The sequence below is a fragment of the Acinonyx jubatus genome, chromosome A1 (genome assembly GCF_027475565.1).
Source record: "Acinonyx jubatus isolate Ajub_Pintada_27869175 chromosome A1, VMU_Ajub_asm_v1.0, whole genome shotgun sequence".
NCBI classification, from domain to species: domain Eukaryota; kingdom Metazoa; phylum Chordata; class Mammalia; order Carnivora; family Felidae; genus Acinonyx; species Acinonyx jubatus.
In genome coordinates this window covers 187,378,258-187,402,539 of record NC_069380.1, presented here as the reverse complement: position 1 = coordinate 187,402,539, position 24,282 = coordinate 187,378,258, and the positions used below count along the sequence as shown (strand labels likewise).

Genomic DNA, 24,282 nt, shown 5'->3' with positions numbered 1-24,282 from the left:
CACGAACTGTGAGATTGTGACCTGAGCCGAAGTCAGACGCTTAACTGACTGAGCCACCCAGGCGCCCCAAAAATCTACTACATTTTAGAAAGGAGGATGGTTACACAGGAAATGTAATACAAAAAAATATTTAAGAACTTTTATCAGTAACTGACATTAACCGATTTATCACATATTTTCTAATCTCTAAATATACCCATTACAGATTATTAGTACTCCAAATGATATCATTATCTAAAGATTTCAAGCTTAAAACCTAGCATTCCAAATCCATATAATTTCAAATTGTGCGTTAAATAAATAGTTGGTCCCTTGCTTAAGGAAGAGTTTACCTAACATTCCAGGAAAATTTCCAGTACTGACTCAATATCAGTTTACATGAGCCCAAACTAACAACTTACATCTAAAATATCTGAGATTTCTAACAACTGATATGTTCATCACTTAAGTATAATAAAGCTGTTCTAAAATGCAACTAGCAGAAGTAATGTCTTATGAACTTTTTTCCAAAAAACAAAAAAAACCCACAGAAAATCATTATTTTGCAGTTTATGTAGAATTCAGGGTTAGGAAAGGTTACATAAAATCAGTAAGCCTTAAAGAAGTCAATACTCCAAGTTTAGTTTCTCATGCCAAACTATGTGCCAGATTAGAATGTATACATAAATTGATCACTAAAAGATACAAACTTATGGAAGCAATGACTAAAATACTTTTCTATATAAAAGTTTATATGTTAAATGTTTATAGTCCAACATAAAGTCTTCAGGGAAAGATTAGAAGCCACACATAATTATTCCAACAACTCAAAAAATTAAGGAATTGATCCAAAACAAAAAATACTTAAACCAGGATGGTAGTTGGATTTCTGCCCCTCGAAGTCTGTCATTGAATTCTTTTTTCCAAAAGTTACCGACCTCTTGATCACTATTAAGTGTGACTTAAACTGGCAATTTTTCAAGGAAAGAGTTTTAGTAATTTATGTAACAGATGTGCAAAAAAAATTACATGAATGAGATAAGCCAAGAAAAACATCCTGATGTCCACAACTAAATTATGACCTGTGGGAGGAAGAAACTATAAAATTATTTCCCCTTCCTTACAACTTCAGTGGTTTGCAATACGAAATAAAGTAACCTGTTTGATAGCAACCCATTTCCAAACATTTAAAATGGGCCTGGGCTCTAGGAACTGTTCCAAACACAAGCCCACCCTAAAGGAAAATACTGCAAATTTATGTATTTTCATAATCTCCTTCATCTTTCATGGCTATTTTGTAGGAAAGCAAAGTAATATGTACATTAATTGACCAATAATTAGAGATTAATATGGCCTGAATTTTGTCGCGGACTCCTGGACAAATCAACCACTCTGTGTCTCAAGTTTCCTCATCTGAAAGACAGTTCCTATGTATAACAGAGATTAAATGAAATGGTTAAGGGTACCATTTAGCACACATGGTCATTTTTCTGCCAATATTTATTTTTAGTTTGAAGATATTCTTTATATGGTCCCTTAGAGTAAACTAATTCTTATTACTTACATCTCATTCATTGTTGCAGAACTTTACAGTCATGGTAACTAGCAGCCTATCTGACCCAAGGCATAGATATTGAAATGAAGATCTTGAAAATGTTAAGTATATAGGCAAGGCAAAAAAAATTATTATTAAGAAGTGGCCAAAGACCTGGAAATGAGTATTACTAAGAAATTAGTAACACTAATAATACTAATAATATAATATTACGGTAGTAATACTATTAATGCAAGCCCTGGCAGAGAACAACTATTTTATGCTTAACAGAGTTTTTATTTTGAAGTTTATTCTTACTAATCTTGAGCTACAGTTTTATTTTACATAAAGTAGCAATTTCTTTTTTAGTGGTAACCTGACATCATCTGATCAAATAAATAAAAAGTCCTTTTGGATTCACTAAACTCATTCACATCTACTGATGGAGTTGCACATCCCAAAGCAAAATTAAAGCAAAAACAAAGACTTTTAAGCTATTATAAGAAGGGAAATTATCTAGCATTATCAGAAACTGCAGAATTCTGAGCTTTCAAAATGCCCAAAATAAGGTCATATAATTCATTCCATGAGGTGGCTGTCTGAAGAAAGCATTTTAGAAGGGCCACGATACCTGGTTTCTATATCCTGCTTCCTTTGCAAGAGCACAAATCATTAAATGAAGAAATGTCTGGATGTTCATGGATCTTGATGGTTCATGTAGAAACCCTTCTACTCTCCCTCTAGCATAGGTGCTGCTGCTACCATGAGCTGGGTAGCAGATGACAAGCTTAAAAAAAGCTGTCCCAACCACTGGCCAGTCCCATGATGCTAAAGAGTTATTTTTCTTCCAGAGAAATTTTCTGGTGCCAATTAAGATTTGGGGAAGGGTATGGCTGGCAAAAGAAGGTATTTGTTATGTGGTTCAGGAAAGTAAGATAAGTTGTTTCTAAAACATGGCAGCAATGGTACATGGGACAATATAGCAATCAAACAGGCAGAGGCTACACACTAGAAAATTCTTTCCCTTTCACTGCCATAGAAAAACAGCTCTCACAACACAAATCTGATGAACAGTAACTACTATCAACTATATAAAAACACATGTACATGTGGACAAAATCTAGAAGGAAAAAAAAACGTGAAAAACTGTATGTGGACGGGGACACATTAGTTTACAATTTTATTTATACGATGAAAAAAAATCGATCACTTTTAAAGAAAAGAAAAACAGCACTTGTGTATAAAACTTCTCTTCACTTGTTAGGGCAGTGTCCCATGGCTGAGCTGATTTAATTCTGCTGAGGATCAGTTTCCACTCTCTTGGCTCAGCAGCCTCTTTATGTTATATCAGTGCCCTATCCGCACAGATAAAAGCTTTCTGAAGACCCGCTTTGGATAAAGGACCAGAGGTAAGGGTGTCAAGTTGCCTTCTTCTCTTGGCTAGCTGCAAAACAGTGTTGGAGACTATTCCGTAGGAATGCTAGCCCCAACCCAATTCTATTTTCTACTTTCAGCTGATTTTTTCTTTATCCTCTATCTCTGTAATTTTTAAGATTTCCATTTTTACTTTCTTCTAAAACAGTACTCTAGTATTTTGTGAAACATGGTAAGATTTTGGAGATGTTATGTAAAACTAAGGCAATTTTATTACTACAGCACTTCTCAGAGACTATATTCTAACATGCTTTGAGAATCTCAAAGAGGGGATCATATTAAACATGGCTAAAATTTTGGTGATAACATTCCTTCTCCCTGGAGCATTTTCTAAGTGTTCCAAAAAACCCACTTTGGGGTTTTTACACTATTTTTTAAAACTTCCCTTAATATTAGACTCACAAAAATGTCTATACCTTTCATCTTACCACTCTTGTTTTTAGTATCTGTTATTTCTTATTCTTTTTTAATGGATAGCTTTTCCTTTTAACCTTTTATGTTTTTAAATTCTTATCTGATGGCTGGTTTTAGGCCTTTTATCTTGCTTTACATCTCACTTATTTTTAACCTATTAAAAAAAAACCTTGATTGATCTTTACTGTTGATTTCAGTTTCCTATCTTGTTTATTTTAAGTCTCATCAGTATTACTTTTGGGCCCTTTTTTTCCACTGAGTTTTTAAAAACTTTTAAACTTTATTCCAACCTCTTCAAAGTTCTCTATTTTTAGCTTTAAGTTCTCAATCCTCATTTAATAACGTCTTTCCTTTTTTCTTGCATGTTTTACTTATTTTACATTTTATAACACATCACTGAATGAACAGAAACAGCACAAAGAGCTCAAGAAAAGAGAGGAATTGGCTCTTCTCACAGTCCCTAACTCTCACACTTACTGCTGTTTTTCTTGCCCTCCCGATGCAGGGGTAACATTTTTCACAAGGATCAATGAAACACGTATATGAGATACTCAAAATGAGATTAGTTTTATTAAGTCCCAAGGGGTGATAAAATTCTTCTTCTTCCAGATTAGAGATGCTTTTTAACAATTAAAATTATTAGTTTTCATGTATTTGAGAAGGAGCAACATTCAGGCGGCTTCACGATTTCTCAGGGTGAAACATGATCTGCAGGGTACATGGTAAGGCCAGGCAGGCTGCATGCAGGTGCTGGGTGTTTGGAGTCATCTTTGGGAGCCTTTTCCCTCAGAGACTACATCTCTAGTCTAGGCTCCAACATTTAACAATGTCTCCATTTGGGGTGTGTTCTCCACTTATCCTTCAAACCGTGACTAGATTCAGCTTCCTAATATATTTACCGTTGGCCATGTGGTCCACCACAAATTCATCACCACCTTCCCCAAGTATTTTCCTCTTTGTGTGATCAGTGGACAGTACCATCCAGAGTTACGGCTTCAACATCATAATTCATTACTTCCCTCCCCTCCTATTCAGCATTAAAAGTCCATTTTCCTGGACTTTTCTACCTACGGTGGTTCTTAAGTGTCTCTAATATGTCCATCTACTTCTCCCTACCCACGTTGCCACTACCTCAGCACAGGGTCATGACCATTTCCCACCCAGATTATTGCCAACAATCTTATAACTAGTGTCTCTGCTTTTCCTCTATCTCCCACCAGACCAGAGCCAAAGTGAACTCTTGCTGAAATACAAATCCTATGTAACTGAGCCCCCATTTTTTAAATCCAACAAAGGCTTCCGTTGGAAGCCTTCAAGATGAAGTCCAAATTCCTTAACATGACAAAAAGTCTTTCATGTGGGATATCAATTTATTCTTTCAGTCCCATCACCATCATTCTCACCTCAAGGCCTTTGCATGAACTGTTTCCTGTCTGTAAGTCCTCTACCCCCCCCCAGCCCTGTCACCAGCCTCACTTCACCTTATCATCAGGGTTTAGTTTAAATGCCACTTCCTCCAAGAAACCTTCCTTTAACTCTGGGGATCTGCCTATATGCTCTTCATAGCACCCTGCTCTTTATCTTGAACTAAAACTAAAACTAGTGTACTATAACAGGCACATTTGTTTTCTTGTCTCCCCCTCTGGACTGAAAACATCCAGAGGACACAAGTTGTCTCTATCTTTATTTTTAATTTTTAGTTTATTTATTTTGAGAGAGAGACAGCATGAGCAGCAGAGGGGCAGAGAGAGAGAGAGAGGGCGAGAGAGAAGGGGAGAGAGAGAGAGAGAGGGAGGGAGAGAGGGAGGGAGGGAGGGAAAGTAAGAAAGAAAGAAAGAAAGAAAGAAAGAAAGAAAGAAAGAAAGAAAGAAAGAGAGAGAAAGAAAGAAAGAGAAAGAAAGAAAGAAAGAAAGAAAGAAAGAAAGAAAGAAAGAAAGAAAGAAAGAAAAAAAGAAGCAGACAGTATCCCAAGCAGTCTTGTGTTGTCAACACAGAGCCTGCCGCGGAGCTCGATCTCACAAACTGTGAGATCATAATCTGAGCCGAAATCAAGAGTCAGACACTTAACTGACTAAGCCAGCCAGGCACCCCTGTCTCTCACTTTAAAGATCCCCAGTGCCTGTAACAGACTTGGTGATAGCAGATGTTCCATAGTATTTATTAAGTAATTGAGCAAATAGGTTAAATAGCTTCTTCCCTTTGACTCAAAAAGTTCTGGTGTTCAGGACCTACCTGATCTGGCTTCAATCTACCTGCCTAGCCTTTCTTCCCACTGCTTCTGTTTTATTTCCTTTATGGGATAACAACTGAAATTTAAACATGCCCTTTCTTACCTCAGTAACTGTTCACTCCCAGAATGATCTCCTTTCAGTAAAACTCAAACCTAGTTTTTAACAAAGATGCAAAAGTAAAGTCCTCCTGATTCCTGCCAACCCATAACCTCCCCTTCCTATGGTAAAATAAACATTACATTTATAACTTTTATGAATTATATTGTACCCTATGTAATAGCTATGTATGAACATATCTTAATTCCCCCTTAAAACACTGTAAGTTTTTAAAAAACAAGTATAGTTGATCTTCCTTATTTGAGGATTCTGTATTTGTGAATGTGCTCACTAAAATGAGCACTACTAAAATTTTAGCATTACTAAAATTTTGTAAGACTAAAATCAATATTCACAGCACTTTCATGGTCATTTGTGAATATGTGCAGAGCAGTGAAAGATTTGACTCATCTGTTGGGCACATTCTCAGGTGAGGCCAAAAGGCGATGTTCTGCCTTTAGTTCTCATGCCATAAACAAGTGTCTGTTCCCTGGTTTATGCAATGCCATTATTTTTCACATCTTTGTGCTTTTTGTTGGTGATTTCGCTGTTTAATGATCTCTAAGCCTGGTGCTGAAGTGCTGTCTAGAGTTTCTATGTGTAAGTATGCTGTAATGTGCCTTACAGAAAAAATACCTGTCAGATAAGCTTTGTAACGTGTTGTTGGGCCCTGAGCTCAGTGTCACTGAAAACAGTATGTATATTGAGACATCTTCATACAGAAACAGACACAAAACATGGTTATGCACTGACTGGATGATGAAATGTGACTAGAGGCCCAGAGGAATCTAACCTGGGAACAATGGTTCGGCATTTGCTAATTCAGTTTTTGTGGTGACTCTGGTAGAACCTATGCACGTCAAATAACAAGAACTGACTATAGCATATACTATGCATTTTTATTCCCCTCTTAGTACCTAACCATGAATGTCTCATATAAAATGGGTATTTAATAACTGACCAGTGAATACACAAATGAAATCTATAATCTCTTGGTAAGAGAGAGGGTGATGGAAGACAAAGACAAAAATAAACAAACAAACAAACGGAGATTAAGATACGAATAGAGGGGGCTAAAATAAACAATCTCTGACCAACAAATATACAAAGAGAATGACGTGAGAAATATCACTTTCTCAAAAAATTTTTAAAAAGGCCATCATGGTGGGGCACCTGGCCGTCTCAGTCAGTAGAGCTTGCGACTGGATCTCAAGAGTCGTGAGTTCAAGCCACATGTTGGGTGCGGAGCCTACTTAAAAAAAAAAGAAAAGAAAAGAAATGAGGCTATTCTGGAATAAAGTTTCAATCTCAGGTCTTCTGAAGGCATGGCCATAAAGACTTGTTAATTTGCTATATCCCCTAAAGTTAACTTAGTAACCCCTAGCAAAGACTTAAAATGTTAAGACATGTTGGCAGAATTCTATGTCCACAGAAACATGTGTAGAGCTAAAACATTGAAATCAAAGGCTAAAAAAATACTTCAAAAACTTTAAATCTCTTACTTATGCTCAGTGTCAACTATCGATTTAGGAGTCATCAAGGGTGACTACAGATGCTGTACTTCTCATATAAACAGCCCTCATTTTGCATGGCGCCCTGTTAACTGAAACTGGTACATACTGGAACCATGTCTTTGCTTTGCACAATCTGTTACTAAAGAAGAGCTGTGCAAAAGAGTTAGGCCTTACCTAACTCTATGGCCCAGGCAAGGTCCTAAGCCCTTTACAAACAATTCATCTGATCTATCAACTTTATGAGGCAGTTAACATCACCATTCCCATTCACAGATAAGGAAACCGAGGCACAAAGAGGTTAAGTATCTTGCTTAATACAACTATTAAGTGGTATGCTTAGGATTTCAACACAGGTAGTATGAATCCAGAGATAAATGTGGTATGCTTAGGATTTCAACCTAGCTAGTCTGAATTCACAAATGAAGTTCAGAGATTCTGATCCTAACCTCTTATGATAAAATCACAATTTTAACCACTGCCTCTTTCTACTTGTCCCCCTCTGATCCATTATCCAACTCGGCACCAAGAGTAGATACATAAGTGGAATCATTTCACGTTCTTGCTTATCAAAATTCCTCACCAGCTTTTTATTATACTTAAAATAAATCCAAATTCCATGCAATGGCCAAACATTCCGAGACTACCTTCTTCCATGTTCTTGCCACACTGTTCTCTTTCTCACCAGCTCTTTCTCCACTTTGCTTGCTCCACAGCATCTTCTCTCTGGGATACTTTCCTTTACTCTCTGTGCTATACTTTAAAATCTTTTAAGTCTTAACATAAATGCCATGTCCTCAGAAAGGTCTCCTTCTCCAATCCTACTTAAAACAGTCCCTCCCATTCATCATTCTACTTCAGTCCCTTTCCTTCATAACACTTAAAAAATGTGATTATTTTATTTGTTTTTATTTGTCTCTCCCCACCAAAACTTGTTTATAACTACACTTCGAGTATCTTAAAGAGTTCCAAATAATCAATAAATATTCGTGAAAAAAATAAACTAGGTCATCCTGTGGCTTCCTGCAATCCTTAGTACAACACCTCATCCTCTGTCATTTGGCCATCTCACATGAGAAGCATGCCTATAATTTCAGTCTTTTTATCAGAGATTATATAAACATTAAGAATACATTTTAATTCATTCACTAAAAGAGGATTACCATCATATATTTAAAAACAAACAAACAAACAAAAAACACCTCTATCTGGAAAAATGTTATCAGTCTAAAAGGAGTGTGGGTATGTTATTTTCAAATTACTCCTCATAAATTCCAACATGGCCAAAGGGATACTACCTATGTTGAAATCAAACACCAATGTTGCATCTCCATTAATTTTCTCAAACTCTTCTACTCTCAATGTGCCAATTACTTGTATTTGTTTTAATTATTTAAACTTGTGTAATTTTGCTGCTTCTTCACACACACAATGTTTTTTGTAATTGTTGGAAAAATGCCACTCTCAACTATAGCCATTTTTTTCCAATTTAAGTCAAAAGGATTTCATATTCCAAATGAGTTATGTATTTGGTTTGCAGATAAAGTAAGCATAAGTCTATACTTACGATATACATCCTAAGATTATCTACAGAAAATTAATCCTCAATACTTATTTCTACAAATGTCACACAGACATTTTACACTTGTTTGCTAAATTAAGTGCCAACATCCAGCATTCTAATTAGAATAGTGCTGCCATAATTGAGACTTAAATTACTCAGTAATCAGCATCTAGCATAAACAATTCAAAATCCAAACAAGTTATCACAGGAGAGAAGTATATGAATTACAGGTAGATGGCTGTAACAGGGAATACCACTGGAAGAATACATTCTACGGGAGCATTTTATTGACATAATCAGATTATCTACAATATATACACTTGTAAAGCACATGCTGCGATTTTTGCCTTTTCATACTTCATTGATTTATGGAAAGCAAATTACATTGCTGTAAGTGGGAAAAGCATGGAGAGAACAGCAATTCCATTAAAGTTTCAATTTGAAAATAAAACCTTAATTATCCAAAAGAAAATCACCACCACACTTCAAAAAACCTCTTTGTCCCATGTGCCAACTCTTTGTACTATAGGTGTTTCTACATACTAAGACATTCTAGCAACATCTTAATTACAACAAAAATCTCTATATATAATCTACGATATAATCTTCATTCTAAAAATCTGCCTCACCACTAAAAGTAATCAAAACCAAGGGTCCTTGGAGAAATGGCTCATTCCATGGATGAGGGAGTAAAAGTACAGAAAAAGGTTCACACATCTTGTGCCAGAAAGTGAGAAAATGCTTAAAAAAAGAAAAGTGCCAAAAGGACATAAGCCAACTTTACAAGGCTCCTGGTGACCAAATCTGTGACAATTTGAGTACTGAAATAAATAAGGACAGTAGGGATTACAAGGCACTGAATAAAATGAAAATCCACAAAGGAGGGATATACAGAGGGGGGAAAATGAGAGCTCTTCCTTACAGTAAACTGGTAATTATATATTGAAGGATGGATCGTGGGGGAAGGTGGTTGAAGAGGGAGGAGTCATCATTTTTAACTATCACATCAAGGAAAAAGCATCAGTAGATGCTAAATTGGGGGGGGAGGGGGGACGGAGTTTGATGAGGAGAGATATTAAAGTATCTTCCCACAGACTATTTATTAGTTGCAACGAGAAAAACAACTACATAATGGAGAAACCAGACGCCTTTAACTGAGTGCTCAAAATTAAAAGAGCATACACACCTTGTTTTCCTCCTGAAAAGGACATGTTATTACTTAATGTAATATCCCAGCTCAGAATACATACCTGAGGAAACACCAGCTAACCTTAAATTGAGGAATATTCTATAAAATAACTGGCCTATTATGTTCAAAAATACTAACATCATGAAAGGCAAAGAAAGATTAAAGAACTCTTCATTAAAGGAGACTTAAAGAGTCATGACAATTAAATACATGATTCTGGACAGAACTGTGCACTGGAATGAGACAACTGACACAATTACAATATGGACTACAAAGAGATAAAATTACTGTTTCAATGTTAAGTTTTCTGAATCTAATATCCATACTATGGCCATGTGAGAGAATCATCTTTGTTCTTAGGAAATGCACACTGAACTCTGGAGGCAAAGGGGGCATGTAACCTACTTTTAAACGGATCAGGAAAGTGTGTGTGTGAGTGAGTGTGTGTGCATGCGAATGCAGAGTGGAAGAGGAAGAGCGAATGTTGAGCAAATATGGCAAAATCTTAAAAATTGGTGAATGTGGGTAAAGGATATACAGGTGTTTTCCTTACTATTGTTAAAATTTAAATCTCAGAATAAAGTTTATTTAAAAATCTGCCTAATTGCACAATATTGTGAATATACTAAATGTCACTGAATTCAGCATTTTAAAATGGTTAATGTTGTGTGACTCTTAGCTCAATCATTTTTTTTTTTTTTAATTTATCTCTCTAGGTAACATACATAACTTGGAACGAAGTCAAACTTCATGAAAATCATTGGTTGGGCTTATTTCCTTTTCATTTTGAGCTATCATTTTCTTGATTCTATAATTTGGAGATCATATATTTCAGTCTTGAACTAGGCAAGAACTAGCTTTCTCAAGCCCAATCACTCTTCCATTAAAGCATCCAAGAGTTTAGATACAGAGTGTCCATTATGCTTTTAGATACAAAATGCATTAAGTTTAATTGTTAAAGTTTATCAGAGTTAAAACACATAATGAAATTGAGGCTTACCAGATCTTTATAATTAATGTCATTTTATATTTAAGTTATAGTGAAGGAACAATTAGTAATGAAACACCACATCTCCTGTGTCAAACCATGTTAGCATGTCAAGCAGTCTTAAGTATTGATATGAGTAAAAAATCCTCACAGTGAAACATTTTACTCAACTAATAAATAGGACAAAAACACCCTCAATGAAACTCTCAGGACTGTTCTAATTCCAAACTTTCCACGTATCACAGTAACCTATTACCATATTTAATGGCAAGTTAATAAAAGCTAGCAAAATGTTATATTTAGATACAATAGTGATAGAATATTCATGACTCTAAATAACTAGGACGCCCATTCCCACTTGCTAGAAAAACTTTTAGTCAAATATTTAGCATAAAATGTTTATTGGAAAGTTGTGGAAATACCAGTGATTACAAATTCAATTGTATATCCTGTGGTACACATTATCAATTCAGGTACAAGTTCCTCAAGTGCAATTTCTAATGAATTTTAAAAATCTAAGCTTCCAAGGTAATAAAATTTAAAAGCCTAATCTCTCAAGGTCCTCTTTTTTTTTTTTTTTAAAGTATGGAATATTATTCCTATTCAACAACCAAAACCACTCCTACTCTACTTAAAGAACTTTAGACTTGCATTGTTTTGTGTGTTAATGGTGAAACAAATCTTTCCCTATTGATGACAGTTTAAGGCCTCTTACACAAGTTAGTAAATCAAAAAAATTATTTTTTTTCTTTTTATTTTTTTTTAATTTTTTTTTTCAACGTTTTTATTTATTTTTGGGACAGAGAGAGACAGAGCATGAACGGGGGAGGGGCAGAGAGAGAGGGAGACACAGAATCGGAAACAGGCTCCAGGCTCCGAGCCATCAGCCCAGAGCCCGACGCGGGGCTCGAACTCACGGTCCGCGAGATCGTGACCTGGCTGAAGCCGGACGCTTAACCGACTGCGCCACCCAGGCGCCCCCAAAATTTTTTTTATAAAGAAAGGACAATGTGATCTTTTTCTTGTCAGGAGCTATCATACGGTTTCACAAACAGATCAAATATCTAAGGTATTTAAAAATAAGTATAGTGTTAAGAATTTTATTTGTGTTCTAGCTTTTTACAGGTATGGATAGAATAGCCACTAAAATACTTTTAATAGTAAAATTTTACTGTTAAAGGGGTTTAAAAGTTTATTAAAAAATTTCTGCCAACTTCTAAATTTCTATTAACTGGAACTAATCTAAGAAATTGTTACTCTACTTAATTCTAATAGAACAGTCTTTGTTCATCTCTATCTTTTAATTTTGGGTTATCACTTTTTAAAGCTGTCTCACAATGACAAAACTAAATAAACAAAATGAAAGCAATAAACAAGAATGTATTGAGAACTCACTGTAACATTTCCACAATACATTAACTCATTTAATTCTCTTAACAGTCCTGGAAAGTTGACCTTATCCTGTTTTATACAGCAGAAGTGGACAAAATCTCTTAATTTATCAGGTCTCCCCTTCAATACCCCTTCCACCACTCATTTAAAAATAAAATTGAGGGGCACCTGCGTGACTCAGTCAGTTAAGTGTCCACCTTCACTTCGTATCATGATCTCATGGTTCGTGGGTTTGGGCTCTGAGTCGGGCTCTGTGCTGACAGCTCGGAGCCTGGAGCCTGCTTCGGATTCTAGGTCTCCCTCTCTCTCTCTGCTCCTCCCCTGCTCATTCTCTCTCAAAAATAAATAAACATTAAAAGAATTTTTTAAATAAATAAATAAAGTTGAAATCCAAAGCAATCTGCTCAACTTGGACACACTCAAGATCATTTATTTTTTCAAATATGTGGCACCCTACTTCTGCTTAAAATACCCTATTAAGATAATTTTATTAAACATATTGCCTAACTCCTTCAGGAAAAAAATCTAAAAGGAAGTACTGAAATTAGTTAACCTTAAAAAAAGAAAAAGCATAAAACTCTTCTGAGAGAATGATAAATTGATGAGATATTCTGTACTGGGACAACATGTGAAAATTACATCTTTGTAGACACAAATGCCTGATATTTACAGTGTGATTACATGACTAACATTTTTTTTTTCTATCTAAGTTCGGAAACACTGCCAAATACCAAACACTAACCAAAAGTATGTAACTAAAAAATCCTATCAACAATGCTAAAACGAGAAATCCTGCACCTACCTCAACAATGATAGGTTTATAAAACTACCTCCATATGATGTCAAATACTTTGATATTTCATTTAAATTAATAGTTTTTCATTTTCATCCTTGATTGATTAAACATGGATTTATCCAAATGTACTTCCAAATCCTGAAAACTAGATTCAACTTTTCTGATATAAAGGAAATTACTTCTAGAACCTATCAAAATTTTGAGACCTTTATAATTTATTCTCCCTCAAGCTCTAAAAAAACCCAAGTAACTATACTTCAAATTATTTAATTTGGACTATTTGATTGGAATAGAAAGGGGACTTCCTTTTGCAATGGGACATCTTCTCAGAGTATTCACTGATGTCACCCTATGTTCACAACCATCTGGGTGCAGGTTCTTATCAGTGAATCTACATCATTATTTCACCTGTTTCAGATTTTGCACTTCATGTTTGATACCTTATTCAGCCACCTTCCTTTCAGGTAAATATGCTTTTAAAAAAAAAAACCGGGGGCAGGGGGCGCTTGGGTGGCTCAGTTGGTTAAGCGTCTGACTTGGGCTCAGGTCATGATCTTCCTAGTAGGTTGGAGCCCTGCCTTGGGTTCTGTGCCGACAACTCAGAGCCTGGAGCCTGCTTCAGATTCTGTGTCTCCCTCTCTCTGCTCCTCCCCTGCTCACACTCTCTCTCTCTCTCTCTCTCTCAAAAATAAACACTTAAAAAAAAGTGTCTCAGGATGTATCTCTTTCATGAATTTTTGCTCAGTCCTGTTCTTTTTATTCTCTGAATTTCAAAAATATTTACATCCTGTACCCTAAATTCAGATATCATACCATCTTGTATTACTCTCTATTTCTTGTTCATGTGCTTTTCATGTGTTTTTCAAGTGCATCTGCTTGACAGAATCATAAATGCCACTGGAACCATAAGGTCTGTCTCTCATAGTACCCTACAGGGCTCATGGTAGATGTTAAATGAGCACTCATTGAAGGACCTTTATGAGGTATGGCCAAGATTAGTAAGGATATCAGTAATATATTTTCAGTTACTGCATAACATTTTAATACTTAACAATCTATGCCAAAAATACAGTACTTGGATAAGTATATAATGGACTAAGAAAAATTATTTCTAAATGCTCAGTCTGAAGAAAAACTGAGAAAAGTTGGGCATAAATTACAGATTAATATGACACAGCACTAAGGGCACAGCAAAGACCACAATCAAAAAACTATCTGAAACTTTAATAGGTTGTGGAAGCTGGTTACAGAGGACTACTAATTCTGAAGCACATAATGTTTATAAATGTCACATTTAAAAAACATTATATATATATATATATATATATATATATATATATATATATATATAATTTTTTTTTTTTGAGACAGAGAAAGCACAAGCAGGGGAGGAGCAGAGAGAGTGGGGGAAAGAGGATCCAAAGCAGGCTCAGTCAGTGAGCCCGATGCAGGGATGAAACTCATGAACTGCGAGGTCACGACCTATGTCAAAGTTGGATGTTCAACCAACTGAGCCACCCAGGCGCCCCATAAATGTCACAAATTTTAGGATTAAGTAGTGAATACCTTCATTACAATAGCTAAAGATTTTCTTTTGCACCTACATAAACATCTGTTTGCTTTCCTTCTGTTGAGGGGCATCTAACATATAGACATCAAGAGTACATCAAGAGTACATCAAAGTACATCAAGAGTCCAGAAAATTTTTCTTTTATGACAGGTACATATGGGGGGGAAAAAAGAATAAACACTCAATGAATTTGGTGCAGAAATTTTAAATATTATGAATATTTCAACAAGTAATTTGTAATTAGTATAAAGTATACACTGGCAACTCACCTTTATTATAGTAAAATATTTTTTTGATAATTATGTCTTGTAAAAGTTAGCAAAAACTGTTAAATATATGTTCTGAAAGTAAACATCTATATTTAAATCTAGACTCTATTTCTAGATGTGTTACTTTCAGCAAGTTCCTGGACTTCTCTGTGGCCTATTTGCTCATCAATAAATTGGAGATGATAACAATGTTGTCATAATTCTTATTGGCACATGGGAGATACTAAATAACTATTAGCTTTTATTAGAAATACATGGACTTAGAAGATTTCTTCAGTAATATAAATCAGCTTATCAAACTTAACATAGTCAAAGATATTTATTGAGCACCTACTATATAACATACACTGTTCTAAGAGTTAGTAATACAGCAGTAAACAAGACGAAGTCCCTGCCTTCAAGGAGTTCACATCCTAGAGGCAGCAGCAGAATACATGTAAATAAAAGAAGCAGAGGTGGAAATGAGTGACTTAGGTGGATGCATGCTATTTTAAACAGAAAGTGAACAGAGAATCAGAGAGTAATGGAAGATGGGGTCAGAGGGGGCAGCAGAGAGCCAGATCGAGTACAGGCTGAGAGGCAGGGAGATGAGAAGTGACTTGAAAAGCTGAGACAGATCTGAGTTAGTATTTTTCAAGAATCAATCATTGCTGTGTGGAGAGCAGACTGCAGGGTTAAAATTTTTATTTGGCTTCATGAGAAATGAGCCACACTTCAAAAGCCCATTCAGTACCAAACTTCTAAATATAAGGCAAACACATCAAACTAAGGATGTTACTTAACCATTGTGGTTTAGCTGCAAATAAAAACAGTTTTAATCAACAACCCTAAGCTGAAGAACAAATATGAGAAAAATCAATAGAAAAAAATCCTCAGTATATTTATTTGCATTGTTCTTTAACGATCTTCTAAAAATACATGAAAACAAAAGTCAAAAAAACCCAGGAAACTGAATTTTCAATGCATATATTTTTGCTATTTTAAAAATTTAAGGCTATCTGAATGAGAATTTTTGAGTGAAACATTTCAAAAGCATGCATACACATTTACCACATAATGGTGAATGGTGAATTTATGTGGAAATTGAAAAAAATTATTGATATTTGAATTATGTAGAACTTAAATACTTTCCTAAGAATTTTGAAACTAAACAAATTTGCATGTCAAAAGACATTCTAAAACAATTGGCAAACTCACTTAAATACAAAACATGCCTATTGTTACGCATTAACAAAATTACTCCAACTAATAATTCATTAGCTAAATTTATCCACAAATCATAATTAGCTATAAATTAGTTCCAACACGGGAATACATTATGTTCTTTTACCTGTGTTTAATTTTCAGGCTAAAGAACTCTGGTAAGCCAAAAGAATTTCTTGCCAACTTGGGAGAATGGGCTGAACAATCGGAAAGCCCTTTCTGCAATGTGCGTTCCCTGTATATATTGCTCATCTATTGTCAGAGATGGCAAATTTGATTACTTAGAGGGTTCTTTTTCTTGATACTGTTCAGTTTCTTTAAGAATTAGGGGATGTCTGGGTGGTTCAGTCAGTTAAGTGTCCAACTCTTGGTCTCGGCTCAGGTTATGATCTCGTGGTTCAGGAGATCAAGCCCCACATCGGGCTCCATGCTAACAGCATGAAGCCTGCTTGGGATTCTCTCCCTCTCTCTTGGTCTCTTCCCCCTCAATCCCTACCCCTGACCCCTGCATGCATGCTCTCTCTCAAAAAAATAAACTTAAAAAAAGAATTAACTGTCAAGTTCAAAAAATAAATCTTTTTACATTTTAGGAGAATGTTTTACATTAGTACTATCTTTAATATCTTTAGAAACTACAAAACAAACTGAACAAAGATTAGCAGATAGAAATTGCAATATGTCTCCCCAAAGACTTTATTCCTCAACATATCTTTTTAAAGAATTACTTCTACTTCTGTAACATGTTTTCAATATTAAAGTAAAAGCATTTATGACTTGGTGAAAACAACACATGGCATACACATTAGAGATATTTATATGAGTTTTCCTATATGTAGGTTAAGATGTCCATTCAGGTGAAGAGTTTTATGAAAGAGCGCTCACTGAAAATAATGATGCATGGATTAAGACACAGTCCTTACATACTTGTAAATAATCTAATCTAACAACAATACTTTCTTTATTCTTTTAAACACTATATTCCTTTGTTTTTTTCTATGTTATAAATGATTTTCTGCATTACATAATAACAATAGGTATTTCAAAGTTTATGTCAGGTAATATGCTAAGTGTTTCACATGAACTTAATCCTCACAAGAACCCTGTAAAATACGTATCATCTCCATTTTCCAGACAGAAAAATTTAAGAGATATTGTTCCAATTCCCAAGACCACTGTTTCTTCATAGTAGACCTCAGATTTCGATTCAGTTCTGATCTCTGAACCAAACTGCTTCCTAGATCCATTAAATATCACCTGGAGGTATAGTAGAAGAATGTGTTTTGCTAGCAAATTACTATAAAAACATATAGATAAACATATGTAATTAGACCAAACAAGGAAAGCTCATGAAGTGACACCTTAAAAAAGCATAAAAGAGGGGCACCTGGGTGGCTCAGTCAGTTAAGCATCCGACTTCGGTTCAGGTCATGATCTCACAACTCGAGGGTTTGAGCCCCACATCAGGCTCTGTGCTGACAGCTCAGAGCCCGGAGTTTACTTTGGATTCTGTGTCTCCCCCTCTCTCTGCCCCTCCCCTGCTTGCACACGCTCTCTCTCTCTCAAAAAACAAACAATAAAAAAAGGCATAAAAGAATAAACAGTTTAAATACATTGTCCAAGAATGTTAAGTAATGTCAGTTGAGGTTAAAAGGAGTTAACTTTTTGTACATAAGAGCTATTACAAATACTAAAAAAGTACTTTTTCACAGCTAGATATATCTTAATATGAAAGATAAAACAATACAATTTCTTCAAGATTAAAATGTTATTTAAACTGCCTATACTCTTGGGTCACTTGGGTAGCTTAGTCGGTTAAACATGACTTCAGCTCAGGTCATGATCTCACAGTCTGTGGGTTCGAGCCCCGCGTCAGGCTCTGTGCTGACAGCTTAGAGCCTGGAGCCTGCTTCAGATTCTATGTCTTTGTCTCTCTCTGACCCTCCCCTGTTTGCGCACGCTCTTTCTCTCTCTCTCAAAAATAAATAAACGTTAAAAAAAAATTAAGAAAAAAAAAAGCTGCCTTTACTCTTTACTTTTTCTTAAAAGAATTATTAAGTAAACACTAGAAATAAGTAAGAGGGGCGCCTGGGTGGCTCGGCTGAGCATCTAACTCTTGATTTCAGCTCAGGTCATGATCTCATGGTTCCTGGGATCAAGCCCCATGTCGGGGTCTGTGCTGACAGCACGGAGCCTCCTTGGGATTCTCTCTCTCCCTCTCTCGGCCCCTCCCCTGATGGCACTTACTCTCTCTCTAAATAAATAAACATTAAAAACTAATTTGTTTAAAAAAATGAAATAAAATAATTTAAGAGCACACAAAAAGGTTCAACTGTGGAGCCATACTGTAAAAACCACAAGTATTAACTAAATAAGTGGTACTTAAAGTTAAATTAAAAAACACACACACACACAAGTACTTTCAGTGGATATATCAGTAAACAAACGAAAAACTACTTGTAAACTAACACTACAGGGCACAGAAAAACATAAGAGACAACTAAGTGATTTTTAAAAGCATTTTGACAGTAGTACTAAATTGGCTAATTTAAACTACAAAAATATTGGCAGAAGATAAATTAAACTCTTCTGTCTTTGGAATTAAATTCTTAATATCTTCTTATATCCACTTACCATAAGAGAGGGCGGATAATTAATTATTTCACTAATAACAATGATCTATTATTGGTTCCCAAAAAAGTTGATAGGGGAAGACTAAAAAGCTGACAATCATGTCTGCTTTCAAATTCTAAGAAGCAAACGGAACAGAGATTTACTGGGAAGACAGGGAAAATAAGGGGGAAACCATCTGGTGACTAAAAAGCAAAACTGACAGTAAGTTCAAAATATAGTGTAATTGTAATGGCAAGTTTCTTGAAGGCAGGGTACCTGTATTGTACTTTTCAAGTTCAGAAAATACAGTACTACTCCAAAAAAAAAAAAAAATGTATTATCTGTTGAAATAACTGAATGAAATATTTTCTTAAAAAGTAAAAGGTTCTCCTGGAGTCTAGACTAGGCAACAGTAGTTTCTATAGCTCTACAAACATTTAGGGGATAAAACCGCATGTTAACACCAACAAAAATCAACTTATAAGGGAAAACGCAAGCTATGCTTAAGAAAATAAGAAAGGACTACCAATAGCAGTTGCCCACCAATAGTAGCTGGCCAGCACTATTTGAATCACTATCATAAAAAGAGTAAGGGCCACCGATGAAATAGATTTACCACTAGTACTACTCTGTGCAATGGAAGAGAAGGATTAACTGGGCTTGAATAATAAGTAGCCATTTTGATCTACCACTATCTGTCACGTTGACTACATTCCCAAAGTTTGGAGAAAAAACAGAACAGAACTGTAGCAACTTTTAATTTATACCATGTGTGGGATAACAAAATATCAAAGAATCCAACTTTATTACAAGAAGGCAGGTCACACGATGATAATGGTCAAGCTAGTCCTAGTTGGTGGGAGTGGTGCCACTTATCCCTTCCTGCCACAGCTGCCTTTCATGCAACTTGAGTACAAGTGGGAGGAAACTGGTACTCTAAGCTCTGGCTGGCCTATGACTTTATCTGCTTTTCCTCAGTTCCACAGTATTCTGCACACCAAGCCATTTAATACTACCAGGAGGTCAACAATTGTGGAAAGTATCTCCTCACCCTCCATGTCTTCAAGCTCTCAAAAGCCAATATCTGAAATACATCGTTATACTTCAGAACTGCCACCATAAACTTGATCTAACTGCAGCTCTAGGGAACACATTTTGAAAGAAAACATTTTTCTTTCTCAAGTAAACCTCGCTGGGTAGGGATATATGTTAAATAAAAGTCCTAGTTTTCCTGAGTCATTGCTTGCATTTATTTACTGCATAAAGCATTTAAATATAACAATTATTGATTACCACTTTTAAAAAAAATCCTTTTTCAGCCAAAACTGTCGCTGGAGAATGACTTTCCAAAATCTATGTGCCATTATGAAATACCAGTTCCATATCTCCCCCCTGCCCACGCAATGGAAATTCATGTCTCCAAATAGCCAGTAAAGTTGAAAACAGACTTTGTCTACCCTCATCCTCTCATTTTACTGATAAGGAATCTATCATTTGGATATTTATGTGATTCTCTGCAAAATTATACATATGGCTAGCTTAAAAGGAAGTATCAGAATCTGAACCCAGGTCTCTAAAACCCCTAACTTGTGCCCTTCCTAATACATAAGACCTCATTCTATTAATCCAAACTCTCCGAGCAGTCCTTAATCACTTCGTTTCTTCATTTCCAAGTTCCCTCAATACCTTATTCCTCTAATAATCAAAGCAGCCATTCTACAGATTGGTTTCTCCTCCATTATGGCATTTTAAGGTGAAGAATCTAACTGGACACTGTGCCACAGGTACTGGTTCTGTAAGATGCTTACATTTTGAGGGAAGAATTTTTTTCTCTCCTGCCAATGAAAGATGAAAATTAAATTCTAAGTATTCAGTAAAATAACCTCACATTCTAATCTTAATATCATGTGTCAGACACCCACAAAAACTTTAACAAGTCCTTAGTGGCAGAATTCTTACACGTTCCTGAACTTGGTTCAAGTCTCCATTTTAAAATGGGTAGTAAAAAGGAAGACAGAAGTTCTTTTTCAACAACAGTTCTTCCATTAGATGACTTGATAACTACTTATGTGCCAAATTACACCTGAACACTTGAAGATTGGTAACATGAGTGATAAAGACAAACAATAGCAAACGTACAACATCAGCAGGAACGTTGCCTTGATTTCTGTCTCCTGAAAAACGTATATAGCTTCTGCAAATTTGTGAGTACCACAAACTTAGTTCTCTACGATAACAAGGTTTTTCTTAGATCTCTTTTGCTGCTCTCTGGCTTAGAAATAAAGAGTTTTGTAGAGACTTTTGGACTTCCAAAACTATTTAAGCTAGTATCCAAGTCTTTACACTTGGATAAACAACCAGTGATCCAATAAGGCATGCACAGTGTCCACTGGAAAAAAATTAAAAATATAAAAAACTAATGAACCTGTATCTGGAAAAGAACCATGATTTTATCTTTAGGAAGCAAAGGGCATATAAATAGCAAAACAAACCCAAAATAAACGTCTGAGGACTTAATGGTCAAATGAACAGCTGATAAAGGAAAATTATTAAAGCAAACCATTTCTCAAACGTGGCGTTTCTCTTTTAATGTTTATCTCCCTCTCAATGCAGAACATCTGCTACAGTCATCCAAAGTATACTGATCTAAATATACTGTGGCAAGAGCTTTATATGTAAAGTCCTTAGTCCTTAAGCTTTACAACGTTGTAAGGTAGGTATCTATCATTATTTTCATACTGCACCTAAGAAAACTGGGGCACCTAAAGTTACTTAACTTGCCAAGGTTACAGAGCTTGATCCCAGCTCTGAAGCCTCTAAAACCCATGTCCCTTTGGTGCTCTACTGCCTTCTTGGTAGCACAGCAAATTGGAAAATATGGTCAAATTCTAAGTTCCATCTGATGATTATCCAAGCCACTATAAATTGTGTTTTTTGGTTTTTGGTGTGGTTTTTTTGTTTTTTTTTTTTTGGTGTCAAGAAAAACTCAAAAGTTTGCCATCAACACTTCCTGATTTTAGGTTGGGTTGGTATCACCAATGTTTCTGTCACCACACGTATTGCACAATCACTAGAAGCCAAAGGAAGAGGACTGGTTAAATTCTTAAACTTTATTTCCTGCTGGCCTAGAAGTCCTTAATGTTACGTCTGTTAAGTGTGAAGGTTTTTCTGGTGTAGTGAGACACTAAAGTTATAACCTAACTCTTATAGGAAATCATCTATGCATTAGTCATTTTACCTGTCAGGGAAGCTAAAAGCAGATCAACGGGATATAAACCCGGGTTGTTTCCTTCTTCAGGGTAAATTTCTTAATGACTTGTTAACTAAGCCCAATGGAACAAGTGACCCTCCAAAAATGAAATGTAGTGGAAAAGGAAACAGAGGAAAAGAAGAATCACAGTAAGTAATGTGGTGATTTACTTTCACTAGTGTTAGAAAAGCAAAGGATGAATCTCCTCTTGAGTAACTTCAGCCTGACCACAATGGCCACTTGTTACACCTACCACCCACTCCAACACTTCAGGTTCATTAGGAATTAAAAGAAACCTAGTAAGCAACCCGACCAGGCCTAAGTATCCGCATCACACCCTGAGAACACAGAGGGTCAGTGCATTGCGTCCCCCACCTCCAAGCCTTCCCCGCTGCCCCGGAGGCAAAACCCACAGCCTGGGGCCAAGACAGTCCTCCAACTAGGGCAGTGACCCAGCTCTGGACAACCCCGCCCCCTCCCCTGACCAAAGGGTCTGTGCCTAGAGGGATGGGGGTGGGGGCAAGGTGAAGAAGGCCTGCACAGGAGAGGAGGGGGCTAACAGGATGTTTTGAAACGAGGAAGGGTCCCTTCTCACCCTCGCGGGTCGGGACCTGCTCCGGGTCGGAGAGAGAGCCGGTCGCCGCCATGATGGGACTGGCCAAGCCGGGGGGCGTGACGCGGGCAGCCCCGGGCGCAGGGCCAGCTCCCCTTCCCCCTTCCTCCCCTCCTCTGCGTGGGCCTTGGCCACAACTGACCCCCGATACTCACGCTTTGTCCACCAGCTCCCGCACCTTCCACATGTTCAACATCGTGCCCCGCGCGGGCCGAGCCGCCGGCTCCCTCCCCTGCTCCCCACAGACCCCGGAACACTTCCGCGCCGGGGCAGATCCTGGCCGGGGTCACCGCCGCCGCCCGCCGCCTCGAACTCCCCCAGTTAGGTCCTTCTCTTGCCACAGCCGCGGCGCCGCCGGTGACACGTCGAGACGCGGGGGCAGAGGCGCTGCGTGGAGCGGAAGTGCCCGACTTTCCGCCCTCTGCGCGCGGGGCACGCCGGGACTTGTAGTTCTCCCCCGGCCTAGCGGACAGGTTAAGCTGAGAGAGTTAGTGTGATAAACTTGGTAGTATTTCTGTTAGACTCTCCGGTCCTACGCACCCTTCCCCATGCCTCTGACCTTCAAAACCAGAAACTCTGGGGTGGGGACCAGGAATCTGTGCTTTACGGAGTCCTCCGTGCTCAAGTGTCAGAAGCACTGGTATAGGATCAAGCAGCCCTCAGACACATTTTCCAAATAGTAAGTATTGTTTCTCCCTAGAAACAGTCCTGAATATGTAACAAATACCACAGCGTGCTATGATTTTGAGTCTTCGAATACCTCATTGAAAGGATTTTCTTGTGAAATAAGTCTTGTTAAAATAGTACCTGAGGGGCACCTGGGTGGCTCAGTCAGTTGAGCATCTGACTTTGGCTCAGGTCAGGGCCTCACTGTTGGTGGGTTCGAGCCCCACATCAGGCTCTGTGCTGACAGCTCAGAGCCTGGACCCTGCTTTGGATTCTGTGTCTCCCTCTTTCTGCCCCTCCCCTGCTCACTCTCTCTCTGTCTCTCTCTCTGTCTCTCTCTCTCAAAAATAAAAGATTAAAAAAATTACTTGAGATAGGAAAGACCCCCTGCTAATATCCTCAAAGGGGGAAAACTGAGAGCTTTTCCCCCAAGGTCAGGAACGCCACAGGGATGTCCACTCTCGCCACTGTTATTCGACATGGTATTGGAAGTCCTAGCCTCAGCAATCAGACAACACAAAGAAATAAAAGGCCAAAGACATGAAAAGACACTTCTCCAAAGAAGACATCCGGATGGCTAACAGACACATGAAAAAATGCTCAGCATCACTCATCATCAGGGAAATACAAATCAAACCACGAGAGACTCTTAAAGATAGAGAACAAACTGAGGGTTGATGGTGAGAGGTGAGTGAGGGATGGACTGGATGGGTGATGGGCATTAAGGAGGGCACTTGTTGTGATGAGCACTTGGTGTTGTATGAGTGATGAATCACTGTATTCTGCTCCTGAAACCAGTATTGCAGTGTATGGTAACTAAGTAGAATTTAAATTAAAAATTAGAAAGAAAAAAAAAAACCTATTGCACTCTAATTCTGTGATACAGTGGTTTTATATTTAGATAGCTACCTAATATCCTCCTTAGATACTTTATCTTCAAGCTCAGAAACTTAGTTCACACTCTATGGGAAAC

The 24,282-nt window shown here is 37.1% G+C and overlaps 1 protein-coding gene across 2 annotated transcripts in view; it reads right to left on the bottom strand.

The window, feature by feature from the left end:
• CLINT1 (clathrin interactor 1) overlaps positions 1–23,030 on the bottom strand; it is a 58,916-nt gene extending 35,886 nt beyond the window's left edge. For both annotated transcript variants that reach the window (XM_015063884.3, XM_015063885.3), the window contains exon 1: positions 22,799–23,030. In XM_015063884.3, the coding sequence (XP_014919370.2) occupies positions 22,799–22,839 (41 nt within the window). In that variant the 5' untranslated portion in view covers positions 22,840–23,030. The remainder of the gene's footprint in view (positions 1–22,798) is intronic.
• Positions 23,031–24,282: the final 1,252 nt, after the last annotated feature.